This window comes from Hydra vulgaris, chromosome 09 (genome assembly GCF_038396675.1).
Source record: "Hydra vulgaris chromosome 09, alternate assembly HydraT2T_AEP".
NCBI classification, from domain to species: domain Eukaryota; kingdom Metazoa; phylum Cnidaria; class Hydrozoa; order Anthoathecata; family Hydridae; genus Hydra; species Hydra vulgaris.
In genome coordinates, this window is record NC_088928.1 from 11,097,205 (window position 1) to 11,110,000 (window position 12,796).

The 12,796-nt window shown below is 29.1% G+C and overlaps 2 protein-coding genes across 2 annotated transcripts in view; both read left to right on the forward strand.

The window, feature by feature from the left end:
* The first annotated feature begins 218 nt into the window (after positions 1–218).
* Positions 219–1,016, forward strand: LOC136085266 (uncharacterized). Its single transcript, XM_065806558.1, has one exon. The coding sequence runs from the start codon at positions 219–221 to the stop codon at positions 1,014–1,016; it is 798 nt and encodes a 265-aa protein (XP_065662630.1).
* A 6,087-nt stretch (positions 1,017–7,103) lies between these two features.
* The window catches only part of LOC100208718 (malate dehydrogenase, cytoplasmic), a 9,086-nt gene continuing 3,393 nt past the window's right edge, over positions 7,104–12,796 (forward strand). The window contains exons 1-2 of the mRNA XM_065804713.1: positions 7,104–7,232; positions 10,553–10,651. Coding sequence (XP_065660785.1) covers positions 7,230–7,232; positions 10,553–10,651 — 102 coding nt within the window. The 5' untranslated portion in view covers positions 7,104–7,229. The remainder of the gene's footprint in view (positions 7,233–10,552; positions 10,652–12,796) is intronic.

Genomic DNA, 12,796 nt, shown 5'->3' on the forward strand with positions numbered 1-12,796 from the left:
AAAGCAGGGTCGATGCCGTACGGGCACTTCGATTTCAGATTAGTGGAGTTTACGATGCACTAATTGAAATCGCAGAAGACAATACATTAACTACTGCACCACAAGTCAAGAGTCGCGCAGAGGCTAAGGGAATAGCCAGAAATATTTCAAATTTCAAATTTGTTTGCTCCTTGGTATTGTGGTATTACATTTTATTCCAAATTAATATTGTCAGCAAAATGCTCCAATCACAGGCTTTAGACTTGTCGCTTGCTCTAGAGCATTTAAACGCTACCAAATCTTTCCTATGCGATTATCGCTGTGATGAAGCATTTGCCGCAATGGTTGAAAATGCAAAAAAATTGGCAGTTGAACTAGAAATTTTTGAAGGATTTGATGTGCATGATCCCGTACGCGTACGCAGAAAGAGTAGACAATTCCTATACGAAGGTCGTGATGAACCGATAGTATCACCAGAACAAAACTTCAGAGTATCTTTTTTCAATCGAATATTGGACATCGCAATTCAAGCAATAAATGAAAGATTTACGCAATTATCGGAATATAACGAGTTATTTGGGTTTCTTTACAATATCGGCAGCAAACACTTTACGGATGATGAGTTATTGAAACACTGTAAGGACTTGCAGTTAGCGCTTATGTCTAACGGCCAATCTGATATCAACGGGGTCGAACTTTGGTATGAAATTAAAGCTATTGGGAGACAACTTGATACTTCCAATAGCGATCCAAAAAGTGTATTAAAATGTATTTACACATCTAATGTTGTCGAAGTGTTCCCAAACCTTTCGATAGCTCTTCGCATACTACTAACGTTACCAGTCACAGTTGCTAGTGCTGAAAGAAGCTTTTCAAAGCTGAAAATAATAAAATCCTATTTCAGATCACAAATGTGTCAAGATCGTTTAGTTGGTCTAGCTACGATTTCCATCGAGAAAGAAATTGCTGATCATTTGGACATAGAAGATTTGGTTAAAGATTTCGCAGAATTAAAAGCTAGGAAAATTCACTTTTAATTACGATTTGTTTTTTATTTTTTCATGAATGGAATTTGTTTTGTTTTTTATTTTTGTATAAATTCAGTTTTTTTATTTACTTTGTTTTTGTGTAATTTTTCGTAATAAAATAAAAATATATTAAAGTTTGATTTTCAGTGTTTTTCTATTTTCCTTCAAATTGGAAATTATTGCATTTTTAATTTTTGCGGCGGCAAATTTGCATCTCGCCTACACATAGAAAACTGTTAGAACCGGGCCTGTATATTAGTATTATCAACAGTATTTATAACAGGTGGATTAATTTTCTTTTCAACATGTAATTTAATTTCAGTGTCAATAACTTTTTGCGGAAATTGATTATTTTTTAAAACTAAAGAAAGATTTTTTATATCCTTATCAAATCCAAACCACGTGTTGTTAATTTTATATGTTCGATCAATCAAGCAACGTATAAGACCAGCTTTGTAACTTGAAGGGACAAAACTAAAGAAATTTTGTAAAAGACCCGTGTATGTTTTTTTGTGATAAACTGATGTAGAGAGTGAATTAGACTTATTAATAAGAACATCCAAAAATGGAATTTGGTTGTCTTTTTCTTTTTCCATAGTAAATCTTAAGTTTTTGTGTTGTCTATTGAGATGTTTAAAGAATTCTTGCGCTTCAAACTCTGAATTAAAAATTGCTATTATGTCATCCACATAATGTTTATAAAAAAGGAGGATGAGCAATTACTAACCCACGTTTGTTCATTTAACATCATTAACATTAACATCATTTTTCTTTTTTTTTTATTATAGATTATTAAACAAGTATTTATATTATTATTTATTTATGTAATTTATTATGAATAAAAAGGACATGACAAAAAAAAAGTTGTGGTTTAAAATTCTCCAAATATCAAAAATAACAATTACTCCTTTCAAGAGTACCATTACCAAATTAAAAATAAAAGAAGCACTTCATATTAAATGGGACAATTTTAAAAAAAATTATTTAAAGATTTTTATTTAAATTTATATATATATATATATATATATATATATATATATATATATATAAGGGTCAAAAAAAATTTTTATTAATTTTTATTAATTTTTTTATGTAAATATTTTATTAAAATTATATATATAATTATTTTTTAATTTTGTACATGTTTTTATTTACAATACATGACAAAAATCATTAAAAAATTAAAAATAATATAATTATTAATTTTAATAAGACGTTAAAAAAAAAAAAGATTTGTTAATTCTCCTAATAAAAATATTGCGCGCGGACATAAGAAAGTTTTACATAATAGGTAAGTTTTCATTTCATTAAAGTCTATTTTTCAATTGTTAAGAGTCTTTTTTCCAATAATTTGTTAAGTGTAGATAATTATGATAAAAAAACGACACTAGTTTGCTATGTATGATACGCATTTTACTTTGCTTGGCAAAAAAAAAGCGCTTTTATTAAAAGTATTATTTGCTGTTACGACACAAACTACTGTACTGTAAGCTATATTTTGAACTATAAATTTATAAATATATATAAATTTATAAACTGTATTGTTAGCTATATTTTCAGACAAGGGCTTCAGGAAAAAAATACCACAACACAATACTAAAGCCAGCTAAAGATTTGAGACTGGCTGCAAGATTGCGTAGACAGTTTTATTTGTCAGGCTTTCGAGGATACTTTGAATATAGCCATTCAAAGTATCCTCAAATACTATGAGCTATCAGATCAAATGATTGGGGTATGTCCTGGTGCACCAGCAAGCAACAAAAGATAGAAAGATAGAGCTATAAGGAATATTATTGTTCATGTTTTGGGGAGGCCTGTTCTCTGGCTAATGTGTAGACATCACATATATGAGAGACTTGTGTCTAATGTCATGGAACTTGTTTTTGGTACAACAAAAAGTCCTCTATGTTTTACTTTAGAAGCTATGGCCGCAAATACATAAAGAAGTTAATAAACTGGAAAGGACTGTCAAATTTGAATGGTCTCAGAATGCATTTAGACCAGGTACTCTTTTGCACCAACTTGCAGTTGAAACTAAAGAATTTTGCACCACAGCACTTCAGAGAAACACTTCCCAAAGAGAAGACTACAAGTATCTTTGCCAGCTACTGGTTTACTTCTTGGGTGCAGATATACCTAATTTCTTCTTTAAGCAGCCGAGAGCTCACCATGAGGCCAGTTTTATGAGTGATTGTCTTTACCTTCTTGTCCTGCAGATAACACAGAACTATAATCCGAATGATTCAAAAACAGTAAATCCTGCTACTCTCAAGAACATAAACACTGCTATAAATTACATTGTGTTTTTCCATGGTCTATTCTTTCTGAAGAGTCCTATGGCAACTCGAGCTCCTTTAAATGATCAAAGAGCTCTTAAGTTTACCAGCTCCAAATGTCAGATGATTACAAAGCCTATTCCGAGCGTGGAAAAGTTCTCAATAAAAGCTTTTTACAACACACTTGGTATTTAGCTCCCTAGCTTGTAGTTTTGTCTTTTGCTGACAGGGATCTCGATACCGACGTTAAGAATAATATCCTTATAACTTGCTGTATATTGCCGTTCCAGAAAAAGAATATATGGTGCTTGAGAAACCTGGAATCCAGCCAGTCATTGTTTCAATATCATCACTTGATAGTTTTGTCACTGAGCAAAGTTATCTTCTGTTTTTTCTCCTAAAAAATCACTAAGGAAGAACTTTTGTTGTGAAGAGAGAAAGGCATAGCTGCTTGCAAAAGTGAGAGAGCCTCTAAATCATTTGTCAAGTTCTGCTTGTGCAAATCAGCTTGTAGTGGTAAATAATCTGGCAGAATGTCACATAAAGTTGATCCAAGACTTTATTGAAAGGACACATAATAAGGATAGACTTCAGGATACTTTTCAGGTAACTACTAAACATTATTATATAGACCTGTAGTGTGTAAATTGTTAGGGGGAGGGGTTGTTTTTAAAAAATAGGCAATTTAGAATAGCAAACACATATCATGCTCATTTTTAGTAACAAAAAAAAGAAAGTCAAATGCACCTAAAAATTTACATCTAACAACCCCTTACCCCATCCAATGTATGCGCATGCTATACAATAATGTCTGCAAAACTCTAAAACCACCTTCTTTACCTTAGAATTGATTTGGGAGGCTTAAATTTTCACTATAAGCTACTAATACATAAAAATAACGATTGAAATTTTCCACATTTTGATTTTTGAAAAAAAAAATTTCTGAGACACCCTAATATATATAGAGAAGCATTTATTCAATTATTTATTCTTTCAATTATTAAGTTCAAGAAAATTTATTTAGCTATAAACTTTAAGAAAGTTCTTGGTAAATAAGTACTTTAATAGATCTTTCGTAAAAAACCTGGAATGTTTAAGAGTTAGAATGTAGGTATATAAAGAGTATGTACAATTTTGAGAAACCGGTAGTTTTTTCTTTCTTTGACAGTAGGCAACAATTATTATGAAAATAAATCAACATTAGCCTACTGTCAATTAAGTAACAGTAATCTGCATGTCCAATACAATCTTCGCCCAGTGTGTAATATTCAATACAACACTATAACCAGCTTGTTCAAAAAAATGTTCAGTCAAATTGTTTGTTATCACTATAATTTGAATGGTCAATAAATTTTTAATGTTAAATACCTCTTTAACATTTTATCGTCAATTTTATGATAAAAAATTATTCAAAACGTGACAACAGAAATCTGCAGTCAATGACTTTCGCAATAATAATCCAAAATCAATTAAACATGAGCAAGATTGTCTTAGAACTCCCAGCAATAGGCTGGTAGAACCTTCTTGAGTTCCTGGAGATGATTAAATTTCATTTTCGAATGTTTAAGCGGCTGTGAATAAAGTCTAATTGCTAAGAATGGACCACGCGCTGGTCTCTTCGGCATCGGCTTCCATTGGTCCGAATAAAGCAGTTTATACATAATAAGTCCTTCGGTTTTGTATAAGATGCATCTTAAATCTGTTACTACTAGATCATCAGTTTTGTAACCAGGTCCGAATAATTTAGAGTAAGAAACCTGTGCAAATGACTTGAAGAAGTCGTGTTTCAGATATTTTCCCCCTTCCGGTTTTTTCACACACGATTCTCGACAAACACCAACATAGTTAGTTGGCAAAAAAATTTCCTTATTTCTCAAACAATGTACAATTGTACTGTGTAGTGAATCTACTTTCATCTGGGTGCGCCCTTTTTCTAAGTAATGTTGCTCTACCGACAAGTTGTGCTCATAGTTAACAAGGCATTCGATACCACTGCATTCCGGTTTTGATAGTAGCAACCATCACATTACATTTTACTGGCTACATTTTTGAAAAGTTGGTAAACATTTTCAAAATGAAACCAGAAATTCCTTTATCTTATCATTAGCAGAGATATTGCGTCATTTTCGTTTCGGTACGGGTGTTGCACCAACAATCTAATGCCTGCCACTGCCATCTAGACTCAACTGTACCCATTCCCGAACTTACCACTCGAGCATTCCTAATGTTGACAGAAACATTGTTTTGCAAGCCTGGAATCTCTTATCACCTTATTTCAAGAAACACATTAGTGTTGAGTTACGTCGTGTTGTTGCCGCTGTCTTATGCTTCGGCTGCATTGATTCTACGAGAGTGGCGATATATGTCCGTCTCATTCCTCAGTCCATTTTTCCCAAAAATTTGAAAAAATTCTTCTTGTATCTTCCTCATCAAAACTCTGACAAAAACGATTCTTTGCTTTTCGACAGCGACTTGATAGACAAGTAAAGCTAAGATTAAGCGGTGCCCTTACTGCGGATTGAACAAATTTACCGTCTTGATTTTTTTTTTCCTTTCTTCTTAGCATCCCGCCTGTCCCAGTGGGCACTAAAAACGTAACATAAGTACGCTTAGAAAACGTTCAAAAAAAAAACTTACACATAAAAACGTTTAGAAAACGTTCAAAAAGCGGTTTAAAATGACGAAAAAGTTTCCTTTTTGAAACACGTTAAAAAAGCGTTTCTTGGACGGTCTTTTGAATGCAATATAAGTCATTAGTCAGACCCTTAGGCTATCTTAGATATTTTCCGTATTTGCTGTTTTTTATTTGCAATTGTATTCTATTAATTCTATAAAATTTTTGCATGCGAAGTGTGTATATACAAAAATATTGCAATTCTATTTCGGAAAATACGAGAATATTAAATCAATGTGCAATTGTGCTACGATAAGTGCTCTTATAGCATAAAAACGATTTATGCTATAAGTTGTAACACTATAAATTATAATGTATTTATACCCTTCATAATGTGAATTCTTGAGTCTAAACAATTCACATTACGAAAGCTATAAATTCATAAATAGTTACACTATAATTTATAGTCACTAAACTATACTTTATATCCCACAACTATATTGGATATCCTATCCAATAATTTATAGCAACTCTCAAGTTGTGAGTTATTATTTAGTATAAAAGATCTTTAGAATTTGGCTTAAGATTAAAATGAAGGAAAAGGAAGGTAGGGGAGGGGGTGGGGAGGCAGTGTGTGAAAAAAATGGGGGGGGGGGCTTGACGAACATAGTCGGGTAGGCGAATATTTAACTCAATTCAGTCGGGTGAATTATAGTTTTGGGGAGCCTTATTTTTTATAAGGAACTAATTAATTACTTTTTGAGGATTCACCCCCCTCATTTTTTTTACACACTGCTCTCCCCCCCCCCCTCCCTTTCCTTCATTTTATTCGCCTCTAGTTACACTAATCAGCGCGCTGATAGTGCAACTATCAGATATAGAGGAATGATAAAAGCAAAAACGCTGCAGCGTTTTTGTTTTTATAATTTTTAACCTTATCTTATGTGGAAAGCTTAACCCTAATTAGTGCAACCCAGTGTAAGTTACAGTATACTATACTATCATACGTATGATACATTTTGATTTTTTCTTGTGTGCTTTTACTGTTTTTAACGTTTTTACCGAAAAAGCTCAACCCTAAAAGTAATAGGCGTTTTCTTAAGGCTGAAAGTAAATATTTTGCCGAATGAATAATGTGACCATTTATAATAACTATGAATGATGATCTATTATGAATGTGCACTTTTTTTAAATATATTTTATTCTGTAAAATACATACTTTCAGTCTCAAGGGGACGCCCTTTATATTTTAATTTAAAATTTCCATTGCACCCCGGGTATTATAAGTGAATAGGGACTATTTATAGTTTTCGCAGCATACTAATCAAAATCATGGTGAGTCTTTAGTTATTTTTATAACATGTATATTTAATTTTAATAAAGAAAATCAAAAGTTTCTGAATTTTTTTTTACCTTTATATTTGTACTTATTTTGACAACTACACGCAATTTTGTTGTAAATGCCGATAATAATCATGTCACTTTTATTTGTATTATGCCAACGTTGTATGTTGTTGCACACATTATCTCATTAATTCTCATTTTCAACTATACGGTTCATTGACAATATTGTCTTGGTAATGTTTTAAACTAATTGTTTCCTCAATTTTAGATAATGACCTCTGATAGATTTACCTAATATTTTTGGTGAGGCCAATTAGTAATGTCAAGTTTTTTTATGACTTTGTTCATTTTAATAAAATGGCGTTTTTCCCGTCTATTTGATACATATTTTTTGCTTGTAAATGGTTCTCTATGAAAAACCAATTATTTTAGCTTTTTGGTGAACTTTTCTGATTAAGTTTGAGTTTATTTAAATTTGAGTTCTATATTTAAAAAGTGTATTCCAAGTGCAGCCAAATGAGTAATGTACTTTAAACTTTGTTCCTAGTGGTGACTTTATCCCAAGCTGAATTTTTTATTTCAAAATGGTTTGTATTAAGTACCCTATGACTTGCTGGTTAACTTTTTGTGACAAATCTTGGGGAAAATATTATTTTTTCTAACTTACTAATCATTTATAATTCTTTGTGAAATTCATATAAATAGGGCTTTTGTATGAACATTGTAATGGAAGCTCAAAGTTTTATGATTTTTTTGTTACTGAGGCTCAAAAAAATGGATGGGCATTTTAGACACCTCCTTCAGTAAGTCCATATAAAACAAGTCATGTTTTACACAAAACATTTTATTTAAAACCATGCTCTAACCCTGAACCTAACAATAAAGTTTATTTATTAGGGTTAGGATTTAATTAGGGTATGGTTTTCAACAATATTTGTTTTGTATAAGACTTTTTACAGACTTACTACACATCCACCAAAAAAATGAAGTGACTTAGGCCCAGGCTAATGTCACTAAGTGCAGAAAAAAAAACTTTTATGAAATAATTTTAATGATTATTGGTTAGTATTAGGGTAGTTTGTGTGTTATAATGATAAAAATTAGAATTATGTATTAGTTGTACTATTAAATCAGTATAATTGTGAAATTATTTTAGTTCTTAGTTTGTGTCTAGAAGTTATAAAACAAATCATGGAAGTAGAAAGCCTGTTATCTGTATTTTAGAACAACTACATCATAATGCATTAAAAATTTTAAAAATGGTTTATTTACTCAATTATCTCAAAAAGCATAATGGCTAACCATTATTTATATCTACAGAAAAAAATATTGTAAGACTTATGCAAAAAAATTAATTTAAATTTAACTTTCTTGTGGAATCATATAACTATCATAGGTGTATTGCAAAAATTCAAACAAAATTATACCTTAATGACTTAAATTTTTTATTTTTTTAGTATAAACTTTGTCAAAGAATTTTTTTAAAACCTACTTTTTAAAAATTTATGTTTTTTGTATCTAAGCGTTGCTGTTTTTATTGATAATGTGCTTTTTTTGTGCCATTATACTGGGATAGGCTAAAGTCACCATAACACATGAAGTGACATAAGCCCACCATTTAAAAGCTGCAAAAAATTACTTTAAGTGAATAATTTTCAATTGTGAGCCCAGTTGACAGTGTCAATTGTGAGCCCAGTTGACAGTGTAAGAAAAGTTTAACCTCTTATTTAAGTGATCAGTTATTTAAAAGCTCATTTATTTATAATTTTATTTATTTAAAATACTGTCATAAAATATCATAGTTATTAGAGAAAAAATTCTAATATATTGTTAAAATATTGCTAAAATGATTGATTTGATTAAATTGTTAAATATTTGATTGATTAACTTGATTTTTTTAAAGATTAGATGGATACAAAGTTTTGTGATATTTTAAAAAATAGGCACTTAATCTATCACTATCTTTTACTAAACTAGAAAATAATAAATTAATGAATTTTTTTTTCTTTCTATTTATATACTAGTAACAACAAAATTAAAAGGTATAAAAAGAAATTTTGGAAAAAGAATCTATAATAAAAACTAAAACTATAATATAGAACTATAATAAAAAGAAATACTGTAGAAAATAATAAAAATTTAAGTAGTTTTACATATGTTTAAATTCACATTATTTGTAAATTGTACAAAAATAAAGAACAAAAAAAGTTATGATATATGCATAAGACTCAGCTAAAATTTCTTTAAGAAAATGAGTTTTTTAAGTCTTGAAAATATGTGGACATTTGGAATCCAGGATTGGCTATTTACTGGTGGCTATCTATACCACTGCACAGTGGTCTAAAATGCTAAAAAATCTAGCCAAACTCGTAATTTTTAAAAGAAAGGAAATATGAGTTTTAAGTTTTTCCTAATCCCTACTATTTTAACTTTTTTGAATTAAACCATGTTATTTCCTTTTAAAGTGGTTGCTATGGTAACCATTTTGCCCTAAAAACAGTGTTATATGTGATTAATATATGGGACGGATTTAGGAATCAGGATTCCTTTTTGTAACTTTGTAATAGTTTATAACCATATAAAGTGATTATAATAATAATTTATAACCATTTAAAATGATTTAAACATTGTAATATTACGGCAATGTAAAACAGGTATTTTGTAGAAACTATGTATGATATTTTAGTTATTTATTATTTATTATTATTATGTATGATATATTTATTTATTAATAATTTCTTCAATATAATAAAAATTTACAATGAGAAGGTAAATTTAACTTGAAAACTGAAAGAGGATAATATCTAATGAAAGGTGTCTTCCTTACTCCCTAATTTTAATACATACATACATACATACATACAAACAAACATATATATATATATATATATATATATATATATATATATATATATATATATATATATATATATATATATATATATATATATATATATATATATATATATATATGTATGTATGTGTGTATATATATATGTATGTATGTGTGTGTGTGTGTGTGTGTATATATATATATATATATATATATATATATATATATATATATATATATATATATATATATATATATATATATATATATATTTTATATATATATATATATATATATATATATATATATATGTATATATATATATAATAATAATAATAATAATAATAATAATAATAATAATAATTTTTTTATGAAATAGTTGTTTTATATATATTGTCAAATGTTTTTGCATTTAGTTTGAGTATTTTATTTTAGTTATTAATTATCTTATAAAAATTTAATGATTGCCTTATTACAGGTTGAACCTTTAAGAGTTTGTGTGACTGGTGCCGCAGGGCAAATTGCATATTCACTTCTCTATTCGCTTGCTAATGGAGATGTTTTTGGTAAAGCACAGGTATGAGTTATACTGTTTAATGTTTGAATGATTAGTTATACTGTTTAAAGTTATATATGTATAGATAAACAGTTATTTAAGTTAAAAACATCAATAAATACAAGTTCTCTCAATATTATTATTTTTTTGTTTTTAAAAATTTTTTAATACTAGCATCTTCAGCTTCAACTACATACATACCTATAGATTGTTTAAAGCTCCTTTTTTTTAATATTTTATTTCTTTTTTTGTAGATAAATGTAGATATTAAAAAATCTACCATTTCCATCATTTGGAAGTTGAATGAAAAACAATTATGTCAAAACAAAGCAACAATTATTTCAAAACAGCAATGCTTTGTTTAGATGAGACACTATGTATTATTAATATCAAATTAATATCAATTTTAACAGTTGGTATTTTTGTTTGATGCCGCATTAATAGAAAGATTTAGGGGAAGTGGGGGCATAATCCCAAATGGAGGCACACCCATTTGTTAACATTTCTGATGCATTTCTAAGAAGTTGTGCATAATAATTTATTTTAATAAAAATATTATATTTACATCATATTTTTCTAGACCTTTCTTTTGAGGATTAAGCAATATTAGATTTTAATGTTAAAGATATGTGTTATCAGCGTTATTTCATCAAGTGAAAATCTTTTTTGATATCAACATAACCTAATAAGCAAGCTATGAAATTGTATTCTTTCTAAAAACTATCTTCTGGGGCACAGTCGCACAGGAGGCACAACGGCATACTTTTGATATTTATCAAAGTTAGGTAGTTACGAATAACAATATATACAATTGTCACACTTAAATGTGTTCATGTAAAAACTTGAATAGAAATAGTTTTGTTTTTATCTAATTTTTATAAATGAGTTTTTGATTAAAATATAAAGCTAAGAGTATAAATCGATATCTTGTTATATTTATGTTTATCTGATGATTATTATAGTATTATATATTGTAGGTATATAATTGTGCATTTCTTAATTTAAAAAAAATGAACCATGAAAAATGTACTTTCAACGATTTTTGTGAGGGTGCGGTTGTGCCTCATAATGGAGGCAAAACCGTTTTTTTCACCAAGTGTACTTTTTGTGTAATAACATTTTTAAAAACCGTTTTATTTTTTTCCCAATTGCAGCAATTTAAAGCTTAATAATGCGGTTATTGAAATAAACTGTTAAAAAGACACATTTTGCTTTTATTTTTATATAACATCACTCCAAACGTTATGGGGGCGGTTACGCCCACTTCCCCTAATTAAATAGTATTAAAATATAATTAAAGTAGTATTTACAGTTTAAGAACCAAAAGCAATAACAAATACTTGTATGATTTGAATCAGTTAATTAAATTAATTTTTCAAACATTTTTTCAAAAAGGTTATCGTTAAAAGGCAAAGTTAAGGTTATTTACCATACTTACAGTAAGAAACACAAAGGAAGAACTTAAGGCTCATTAAAGGCAGCAAATTGCTGTTTTTTTTAATGAGCACTTTAGGAAAAGTAAAATTTAGGAGCGTTTAGAAAAAGTTGCCGTTTTTTTTTAATACTAGTTCACTCCCAACAAGGCTGCAAGCAACAACTATTAAATTGGGAGTTGCTAGGAAGCATAGAATAGAGTAAAGAATAAGCAAAAAATTGGGTGACAGAAGACTTGAAGTGTTGAAAGTTGGATGAGTAAAGTAGGAAGTGACCAGGGGTGAAATTTGACTGGGATTGCTCTAGATTGTTTGTATTCTAATATAAACAATCTAGAGCATTTTCTTTCTTTGAATAAAGCTCATTTATGCAATTTGCATGCATCGGACCTCAGATCTTATGGTTCCGAGCAAGAACTCTAATCACCATAACACGACTGCCAAAAATTAGCTTAAGAACACTGAGTCTGAGCTAAAATCATCTTGTTCTGCTGCTGGCTTTTTAACTGTAATAAAAAAAAAGTTTTCAATGAAGTCTAACATAATGAAAAAATTAGAAACAACTCAGCGAAAAGCAAAATTCAGAGGAAAATAAGGGAAAGTATATTCCAGATTTTTCAAGAGATTTTACCCAAACAATTTTCCGGATTTTTAAAATATGATCTGGATGATCTGTGGAATAGACAACTAATCTTAAATGCAATTTTCACCTATGTAACGTCCTATGGTTTGC

What these genes read in the sequence shown, in the direction of transcription:
- LOC136085266 (XM_065806558.1), top strand. Translation starts at nt 219, where the DNA reads ATGCTCCAATCACAGGCTTTAGACTTGTCGCTTGCTCTAGAGCATTTA.